This window comes from Myotis brandtii, unplaced genomic scaffold (genome assembly GCF_000412655.1).
Source record: "Myotis brandtii unplaced genomic scaffold, ASM41265v1 scaffold18, whole genome shotgun sequence".
In the NCBI taxonomy this organism is placed as follows: domain Eukaryota; kingdom Metazoa; phylum Chordata; class Mammalia; order Chiroptera; family Vespertilionidae; genus Myotis; species Myotis brandtii.
The window spans coordinates 2,733,954-2,744,852 of record NW_005356674.1 but is presented as its reverse complement, the minus strand read 5'-3'; the positions used below and the strand labels follow the sequence as shown (position 1 = coordinate 2,744,852).

Below are 10,899 nucleotides of genomic sequence, written 5' to 3'. Positions count from 1 at the left end.
GGTTGATCTCTTACCCTCCCCTCCTGCCCCCCAACCCTCCCCGGCCTTCCCACTATAGTTTGACAGTCTGTTCCATGCTGCTCTGCCTCTGTATCTATTTTTGTTCATAAGTTTATAATGGTCTTTATTATCCATAAATGAGTGAGATCATGTGGTATTTTTCCTTCATTGACTGGCTTATTTCACTTAGCATAATGCTCTCCAGTTCCATCCAGGGTGAAATATATTATTTAAAAGTTCATATATGAAGTAATTAAATGTCTAAATCTCCACTTCAACCTAGACAGTCAGGCAATTCCTCTACCACACACTCATCTTGGAAGTCCAGTAGTGCATTCCCTGAAGAAAATAAACCAGAGATTTGGAATTACCAGACACAGAGGAGGTATATATGTGAAGTGCAAATTGTTGGGAGCTCCTTCACCCTGTCCAACATGCAAATGGCAGACAGCAACCAAACTTAAGTAAACTGAAACATACTTCTGCAAAGAAACTAAACTTCCCCAGAGAAAATAATTATCAATACCAACAGTTTAGTCTACAATGAAAATGCTAGCTAACCTCAGGACTACCATACAGTGATTTCCACTAAAGAAGCCTGAGCTCCAGCCCTACTCCATCAAACACAACACAACACAACACAACACACACTTCTGACAATTAGCTTTTTAGTGTCTCAGTGTCAGCAATGACTAGAGAGCCAAAAAAAAAAATATTTGAGGAAAGTTTCCAACATGAACGACAGTGATAAAAGCAGAGAATCAGAAGAGGCCAGTGAGGGGAGCAGAAAAACATTTCAGAGTAATAATTAACATTGTCAATGAGATAAAATGATAGCAAATCAATGGAACAAAGTTTTAAAAAAACGCTAGGACAATGAGAAAGAACTCATAGAAAACATAAAATAGCACTCCATATTAAGTTCAATAAAACACAGGGAAATGAGCAAAAGGGATCAGGACTCAAAAGCTGAGAAAAATACTGAAGAAAATATTCAATAATGAATTTTATATTGGATCAGACAATTACACATGAGGATACAATATACTTTTCAGGCACATAACATCTCAAATATATGCTTTTCCAATATTGTTTTTATCAAGAAGCTATAAAAAAATATGCTACCCAAAAAGGAGAGAATAAATGATAAAAGCAAGCAATCAAAAGATGACAGGGAATCCAACAAAAGGCAAAGGATCCAGACAATTGCAGAAAATTAAATAACTTAAAAGACATCTAGATTTTAGAAAATGAGGCATTCATATTAAACATAATCAGAAAAATTTAAAAGCAAAGAAAATACATGTCACAAAAATGATTATAACATCCTATTATTTATTTAAAAATAAAACAAAAAATCATCACAAATGTACATATGAGAAAAAACTTAATACCAACATGCTACCACAATTATGAGGTGGTCTGATTATGGCTAATTTTTATTTTTGTATACTTTTTCCTTTTCTGAAATCTCAAAAATTTCTTTACAAAAACCCTCAAAAGAAAGCTAATTTTCATACATAATGATAGAAAGTAAAAGAGATAATTCTAAAAAAAAAAAAAATAGTTCTTTAAAACTAGAAAATTTTAAATTTTACTTTAGGTACCCATACTTACAGATTTGAAAGAGTAATTGCATTCATAAAGTTTAATGTATTTTATGGGTATAGTTATATGATGTCGGGACATTTGCAAATTTGGTCAATTATTGGCATTAGTCCCAGAAGAACATCAAAAGGCTACTATATACAAAAACTAGTAAACTGAAAAAAGTGTTACATATACCGGAGGAGTGAGAAAAACAAAGGTGATTTTTAAAAAAAGTAATAGTGTAAAGACAAAGTAATGAGAAGGTAAGACTCTAGAAAAATATATTTTGTGGTGGTATCTAGAAATGAAATTAATATATAGTTAAAAATCAATACAGTGCTCTAATGTGAAGACTGTTTACAATGATAATTACAATGTAAATATTTCTTGAGATTCATCTCTACATATAAAAGCCTAATATGCTAATTGTCCCTCTGACTGTTTGACCAGTTGCTATGATGCGCAATGACCACCAGGGGGCAGACGCTCCAACTGGTAGGTTAGCTTGCTGCTGGGGTCCCGCCAATTACTGGTTGAGACAGGCTAGACATGCCCTGGAGCCCTCCCGTGGTCCCTTCCCGGCCCTGATTGTGCACCGGTGGGGTCCCTTGGCCTGCCTTGTGTCCTTTCGCAATCCGGGACCCTTTGGGGGATGTCAGAGAGCTGGTTTCAGCCCAATCCCTGCAGGGCAGGCCAAGGGACCCCACTGGTGCACGAATCCGTGCACTGGGCCTCTAGTATAAAAAATAAATTCTAGGCTAAAAAAATATATAAGAAACATAAAATATAAAGACAAGGAGAGATTAGATTATCTATACTTTATAGTCTGTTCTTTGATGATGCCAGAATGAGCTACATTTTTCAGGGATAACCATATATTCTAGATAACCAGAAATATTATGTCTGGTTAAGAGTTATAAATATCTTACTGTTTTAATAAATATAATTTGGAACCTGAGAGCCAACAACTAAGTAAAATGAACATTCATGCTGTTAGTTTTCTTAATAGCAGTTTTGATAGAACTAATTTATTTACTTACTTGTTTATTTTTAATTTCCCACTTGTAATGTCTTTTATTTCGAAAACAGAGTAGATGTTTAATACATTTTGAGTAAAAACATGAATGAATGAAGCACTGCAAACACGATTAGCTCTTTATGTATTTACTGAATAGTATCAGTAGCTTACTAAATGTCAGGCACTGATCCAAACACGCCTAATTTCTTTTAATGAGGTAGCTATCATTATCTTCTCCACTTAGCATATAATGAAAATGAGGCCACCAGATAAGTTAAGGACTTGTCCAAGTAACTCAACCAATAATAGGCATAAAGGGATATGGATCCAAACAGTCTGGCCTAGAACCCATTCTATGAACCACTGTATTACACATGGTTTAAGGAACTGAAAGCCAAAGGAAAAAAAGTCAATTTACTAAGGCCGGATGATTTTCAGTCTATGAATAGAGAAGAGAGCAATTTCATACATCATATTTTTTCTCAGAAGTCCAAGGACGTTGACTTGGTAAAGAATGTTAATAAATAATAAATAATTAAATGTCAACATAGTACTGTTTAACAATTAGGTATATAGAAATGTTTACTTTCCCAAGAGTGGGAGTGACCTACTGTTATCTACTGGTAAAGATTGGCCTCCTGGCATGGCATACTAAGGTCACTTGACTCTCACTGACAATCTTAATCACATTTTCTAGTTTTTTTCCCCAAAATTCACTTTAGAAAAACAGAACAGACTCAATCACCATGCCATTATTTTTAAAAATATGTTTGTACTGATTTTTAGAGAGAGAAGAAGGGAGAGGGATAGAGATAGGAATATCAATGAGAAAGAAACATCGATTGGCTGCCTCCTGCATACCCCCTACTGGGGACTGAGCCTGCAACCCAGGCATGTGACTGGGAATAAAATAGGTGGCCTTGATTCATTGCTTGACGCCCAATCACTGAGCCACACCAGTGGGCACTATGCCATTATTAATATCAGTTTTGTATTCTTAATCCCCTTTTCAAATTAGCATTTTCAATTAAGAAGTGAGAGGTAGTCAATTTTAATTTATTTGTAACATCATAGAAAATTATGTAGGTGATAAAATAGCAAAAAATAAAAAAATTAAAGCAACATTATTCATCCTGCAAACTGCCATCTAACAAAAATTTGAGGTAAACAACTTGTAAAGTATTGGTATACATTTTAAAAGCAAACACCTAAGAATAATATAATTATAAATAGGAAAAATAGATTCTTTGAGTAGAATTTTCTTCATAATACCAAATAACAAAGTGGCAACACACAAAAAAATCTTATCCATTCTTGATCTTGGGAAAAAAATTTTTTCTCAGGTAAGTTTCACCTAATTGGGTGAAAAAAAAATGTGCCCAGTCTCTGATTTTAAATTTGCCAAAATAACAATAACAATACTACTTATATAAATTAAACCCACAAACTATGTTCTAATATGTCCAACTGAGATAACTATTTAGAACAGAAATAAGGACATTTAATTCTGAAGATTAATAGTTAATGAAAACCGTACTGCAAGGTGAAGCTTCTTTATTAAAATGGGTCATATAAATAAAGTACGTTTTAAAATTCCAATCGAAAGAACAGAAAAATATAACAAAAATATGCTATGAAATTTAATTGCTAATAGTCTGTTTCAATGTAATGGTAACGAGAATTCAAAAAAAAAAAAGGGAGAAAGCACTGTTTACCTACAATAAAAAAAATATATACTACTTATAATTGTGGAATAGACCTAAAGTACTACAGGATGAAAAATTTTAATGAAAATGTGGTAAAAGTACAATTAAATGCAATGCATAACAGTGACAATTGGGACACATTATTTAATTGATAATCAGAAAACGGGATATTTGAAAACAGATTAAAAGTATTACTGATAAGACCACTGTGATAACCTATGAAGCCTGGAACTCATCACATCTGTATCCTACAAAACAACTAACCTGATTGTCTCTCTTCTCAGCTAAGATATAAGCAATGTCAAGGAGCACTTTATTCCAAAGCCGATAATCATATCTGGCCATAACTGCCTTGTAACTGTCCATGCACATAGTCTTTGAAGCAGAGGGTTAAATGTTCCTGCCCATTTTATCTAGTCCCCAAGACTCGTCCTGCAAAGTGAATAAAAATGATTATCTTTTAATCTACCCCCTTGCACACACATACCATAAAAAAAATAATAAACAAAAAACAAAGAGGGCAAAGATGAGAACAGAAATCCTTGAAAAGATAGATAATTATTACCCACCCTGGAATTAACTTCTCAGCAAGAAGATCTCTGCGCTTTGTTGGAGGTTAGGGTGACTGATATGTCTCACATTTTATAAAACGGAGCCTTGGAATGTATAATCATTAACACAGACACATGGAAATTACAGTATTATTTTGAAGTAAATTTGAGAATGACTTGAAAAATAGTTTTAGCTTTCGAAAAAGCAGTATAAAATAATGATCTGTTTTTCTTGATATCTGATTTAGAAAAGTAATTTCAAATTCAAATAAGCTAGATAATCATATAAAAATAGAACTTAGGTAAGACAAAATAGAGCATTCATCAAGCAGTTTTTTTAAAAGCTACTAGTATCATGATCACAGGTAAATTGTGCAAAGAGAAAGACAGAAGGAGGACTGGAAGGAGGAGGGAGCTACTCAACTCATAGGGAAGAGGAGGAAAGCCATAATTAAAATATATTTAAATATATGTAAAATTAGGATATGTATATAACCAAAGGAATAAATATAGGAAAAAACAATACAATAATAAAAGTCACCAAAAACATGCCAACGTAAAGGAGAACTGAAATGGACCATCATGAAGTAGGTGATAAAGTAATACTTCATTGACATGGCAGTGAAGAACAAATGCAAATGAATTTTACAGGACATTCAAACATTTTCAAAGTAAAAATATTCTGCATATTTCTACAATATATTATTCTTTTTCTTGTCTTAAATAGAGTATGTGGCATATATTTAATCTTTTATACAAAATGCACGTGGCTTTCTGATTAAAGAGAGATAGCTTGCCCCTACAGAAGCCCCAGACTGATCTCTATTTTGATATTTGTAAATCATTTTTTGTCCTTTTTTTGTTATGAATTATCATTTCACAATTGTATCAGAAAGACAGCATCTCATGTTTGCTTCTCCTTTTCTCTTGGCTTTGGGAAACCAGATAATTTTTTATAACAGCAACTCTGGCTATTCAGAATCAATTTCTATTTTATGTTTAAGTTTGCTTATTTCCAATCACTGAATTTGCTATCTATCTGACAACTAGCTAAATAGACATTCTATACATAGATAGAAGAAAGTAAGATGAAAAGTAAATAGAAAATATAAAGAAAATAAGAAAAGAAAATACCAAATGCAGAAAATACTATAAGTCATGAAATTAGAAAAGAATGCATCATATCAGATACTTCTTAATAATAAATAATATATATAGTAACTTTAAAAAAAGATATAACTGGTACAATATCTCATTTTCTTCCTAATAATAAGGAAGAAGATACTCTTAAGACACAGAATAAACTGTCTGATGTCTGTTCTGTACAGAAAATTTTCAACAATAAATTGGTTTTATTTTACCTTTTTAAAGAAGATAAAATTGGGTATAAGGTATTTTCCAAATAATGTGCAAAAGGAAACACTTAAAAAACACACCAATACCAACTATGTTTCATGTTGTTTCCTATAGAACTGTAACTAAGAATAATAGACACAAATAGAATAGATTAACTAAACTACACTGAGTAAGGGGGGAGGGGAAGTATGGGTAACTCATAACAGTTAAAGCAAAAAAAAAAAAAAGTCAAAATATTAAATCAGGGTTTTGCAGTATGTAGTCACCAAGATATCAGCATGACCTAGAAACCTGTTAAACTCTGGGGGTAAGGTCATGCAATCTGTTTCAATAAACCCTGTAGGATGATTCTACTGCATGCTAAAATTTGCAAATCAATGCTTTAATTATATTAGATAAATGAGAAATCTAAATGCCAGATGAACTGTAATGAAGTGAAACTAAATCTGGCTTTGGTTCTGATAATGTATGAGATGAATATAAACAAAGTTACTGCTACTAAAAAAATGTAATTTGGGAGTATTTAAATATCTGTGCATGTACAAACACACACAGACACACTGTGTATCATAGGTGAAAAAGAACAGTCATTTTAGGTAAGCACAGTTAAAGTAGTTGAAGGAAAACAAAATTACAAAATTAACAAAATTATCTTGTTATGGAAAACAAGGAAAAAAATTGATGTACTTGGCTGAGAAGTTATCTAGATAATTCTAAGATGAAAGGTAAAAGTGAAAACTATAAACTATCAGTTATTCAGATTATCTACAGTCTACATAAATGAACTGTTTTGAGAAACATTAAATTCAGATATGTTTAGGATAGTATAGTACTAGAAATAGGAAGAAAGCCAGCTAGGTAGCAATTACCTTATTATAATAGGTGGAATTGTTTTCAATATATAAACAAATAAATACGTACACATTTATGGACAGTAACAATGAGCAATAAAACAATGTAAGTAAAAAAATACTATGAATTTGAAATTTCAACTATTATTATTTGGGGTTATCAAAGAATATGGCCTATTAGCGTCCTAAAATTTCTTTAATTATAAAATAAGAATAAAGGAAAATAAATTCAGAGAGATATTTGTTGACATTTGCCAGAAATTTTCATTCTCAAGGCTATTAAATGTTAGTTATCAAAATAGGCATATATTTCACCTGCACAGATTAACACAAACCATTCAGATGAATTTGAAAGGGAGAGAAATGATATTTTTCAGGAGCACAATAATAAATTTAAATTAATATTTAACTTAAAGGTTTAATTAGAATAGAACATATTTAATAAAACTAAATGAAAAGGAAATAAAATGTTGGTTACTCACCAGCAAGGGTGCTTGTATGCCTAAAAGCTCTGACCTGGGAGTCTGACAAACCAGTCAAAAGGGAGATTACTGTGTCCATCATATATTCATCATAAATTATGCTATACTGACACTGTCGAATCAGGACGCCAATAAATTCACAAAAGTTTGAACGAAATTTTTTCCACTGAGGTCCAGGCATGGTAAGGGGATAATCACCACTGTCCTAAAAGGGATAAAAATAACACATTAAATATGACATATAATATCAATTTGAACGTTTATATTTTCCTCCTACCTGTAAAGGGACTTTTTTCTCAAAGTAAATGTAGACAGAAAGTGGAGAAGTATTTTTCTAAGTACACAGGTACTTAGACAGCTTTATCTTTTTTGTTTATTTTTATCATCTACAACTAATTCTTAATGTACTCAAAATTATTACTTAGACCCAGTATTTAATTAATTGTTTTAAGCCATTCATCTAAAATAATAGTTCCATTTTGTTGCATTTGGGTCTTAGCTGAGATAATTTGAAGCAGAAAACAAAAATTATTACACAAGTTCAGATAAAAAAGATATTTGCCATTGAATTCAGATCAAAGTATTCATGATACCTATGTTATGCAGCATGTTTCAATTACTTTAATAGAATTGTTAACTGAAAATTTTAAAGTATAAACATTTTAGCCCTGGCTGGTGTGGCTCAGTTGGTTAGAGCATTGTCCCCTGCACCAAAAGGTTGCCGGTTCTATCACCGGCATGTTCCGGAGACAACTAATTGATGTTTCTCTTTCACATGGATGTTTTTCTCTCTCTTTCTCTAAAAAACAATAAAAACATATCCTCGGTTGAATTATTTAAAAAAAAAAGAAAAAGATAAAGAATGGTGAAGAAAGATGGAAAAAGTCTAGGTGTTTGCCCTACTGAGGTGGAACCAACCATGTACTGTCTACTCATACATTTATCTGCATGGGACAAACTCCTGTGAATCTAAGTCACTGTTGACCAGACTATCTGTTACTCACAGACAAATGCAGCTTCCTATTATGGTAAAATTATGAACAGTGGGGAAAGATGAATTATTCAGTAAATGATTTTGGTATAACTAGCTGTTCATTATAAAAAACAAGATAGCCCTAGCTGGTTTTGCTCAGTGGATAAAGGATCGGCCTGTGGACCGAAGGGTCCTGGGTTCGATTCCGGTCAAGGACACATGCCCAGATTGCAGGCTCAATCTCATTAGGGGCATGCAGAAGGCAGCTAATTAATGATTCTTTCTCATCATTGATGTTTCTATCTCTCTCTCCCTTTCCCTCTTGGAAATCAATAAAAATATATATAAAAAAAGAAAAAACAAGATATGCATTGCACCTTACACCAAAATAAATTCCTAATGAACCAAAACACTTTAAAATATTCAACCAAAAAAGAAATAGCAGAAAACATGGGAGAATATTCTTAGAGTAGGGAAGTATTTTTCTAAATATAACACAAAAGCCAGAAATTCTAAAAGACCAACAAATTCATCCAAATAAAAGTAATTTTTGTATTACAGAGAGTATTTCTCTTGTTGTTCAGGCCTGCAGGAGATGACCCTTAACTGTTGGGGGAAGAGTAAGAAGCCCAGGTCACTTCTCTATATCTTTATCTCCTACAAATCTGATGGGAGGTCAGCAAACCAAGTCACTACACCACAGCACAGGCAAAGAACACCTGCAGCTCGGAGAAGGGTAAAGAAAAAAATCCATTACCTGGGGAAGAAAAAAAAAACCCTATACCAATACTAAAGGGGTCTGCTAGCACTGGGAGAACAGAAACATGGATATGAAAGCTGAGAAAATCTCCCAGTGGCTCTAAGCACACAAGGCATGCTTACAATTTAAGCAAGATTAGGACAGATAATCCACATGCCCTCATTTTAATACAAGTCTACCACTGGAAGGAGGGGCAAAACTGCTCTGTGGCACAGGAGTACAAAGAGAGCTGAAAGCTGAGGGTGTACCATAAACACTGAAAACAAACAAAACAAAACAAAACAAAACAAAACAAAAAACGCTCTGGTATCCTAAGCACAACAGTACCAACCACTAGAGAAATCTGAGCTGTGTAGTACACTAAGGATAATGAACACATGCTCAGCTCAATTCCTAACTAGACTGATAATGCATACCTTTTTAATTTTTGTATCACATGCAAATATTGTGATTAAGAGGAAAAACATTTTGGAAAAAGAAAGGAGTCTCCCATATCCACTTCAAGACAGTTTCTTGCTTTATTCTAATACTAGCTATAAATTTCTCCTTGTTACACACACTTATACATGCCGTGTAAAAAGAATTGTCTAGTTAATGACAAATAATAGGTATTGAATACTAGCTCTCTTCACAAAACAGTAATGTCTTCTTTTTAGGAGAGCTAAGAAAACACAATAATAATAAAATAAAGACAAGCAAGGCCATGGCCCAGTGACTCAGTTGGTTGGAGTGTTGTCCTATACACCAAAAAATTGCAAGTTCGATTCTGGGTTTGAGCACAAACCTAGGTTGTGGGTCCAATCCCCAGTCAGGGCACATAGCGGAGGGAACTGATAGATGTTTCTCTCCCCCCCATCTATTCCCGCCCTTCCTCCCTTTATAAAATAAAAACAACAACATATCCTCAGGTGAGGATAAAATAAAAAGATAATCAAGTAGCCTAAATGCCTTATCTACAATTAATATTTAAGTCCTTTGAGGGCAGTCGTTATGACACTTTGCACAAGAATTTTTTTTAATAAACTAGTGAAAAAGTAATCCATATAAAATAAGAAACAGGCATAGAAATGTAGAAAAAAGCTTACAGTAGGAAAAACATCAGGTAGAAATCTGTAAGAAAAATAATACAGAACAAACCAAATAGGTCTAGTAAGAAAGCAATTCCCCCAAGTATGTTTAGGCAACTACAAGGGGAGAAATCTCTATGTAGCAAAGTACAATATAGTTTTCACATATATAATCCTGTATTATCAATATACTGTGATGGCTATCTACACTAATAAAAGAGAAACATGGTAATTGGCGTACGACCGCTACCCTTTTCATTGGCTAATCAGTGAGTATATGCAAATTAACTGACAACCAAGATGGCGGCCGGCAGCCAGGCACTGAAGCGAGCACGAGGCTTGCTTGCTGCAGACTCCAACATTCCCCGCCTCACTTGCCAGCATCTCATCTGCAACTCTAAGCAACTATACACTATGTTGCAAAAAAGAAGCTAAACAAAACCCCAGAAAACAGCTGGACTGAAAGACAGCCAGACCGAAACTTTGTATCGATGTTTTCAGCAGCGAGGCCTCAGAGCTAAAGCTGGCCCAGAATAAAAAAAAAA

General features: G+C 33.4%; 1 protein-coding gene across 10 annotated transcripts in view; it reads right to left on the bottom strand.

The window, feature by feature from the left end:
* STAG1 (stromal antigen 1) overlaps window positions 1-10,899 on the bottom strand; it is a 237,727-nt gene that overhangs the window by 145,674 nt on the left and 81,154 nt on the right. For 9 of the 10 annotated variants that reach the window (XM_014537494.1, XM_014537495.1, XM_014537497.1 and 6 more), the window contains one exon: window positions 7,555-7,759. In XM_014537494.1, coding sequence (XP_014392980.1) covers window positions 7,555-7,759 — 205 coding nt within the window. Of the gene's footprint in view, window positions 1-4,578; window positions 4,718-7,554; window positions 7,760-10,899 lie in introns of those variants that run through there. The other variant, XM_014537502.1, reaches the window with a different exon arrangement.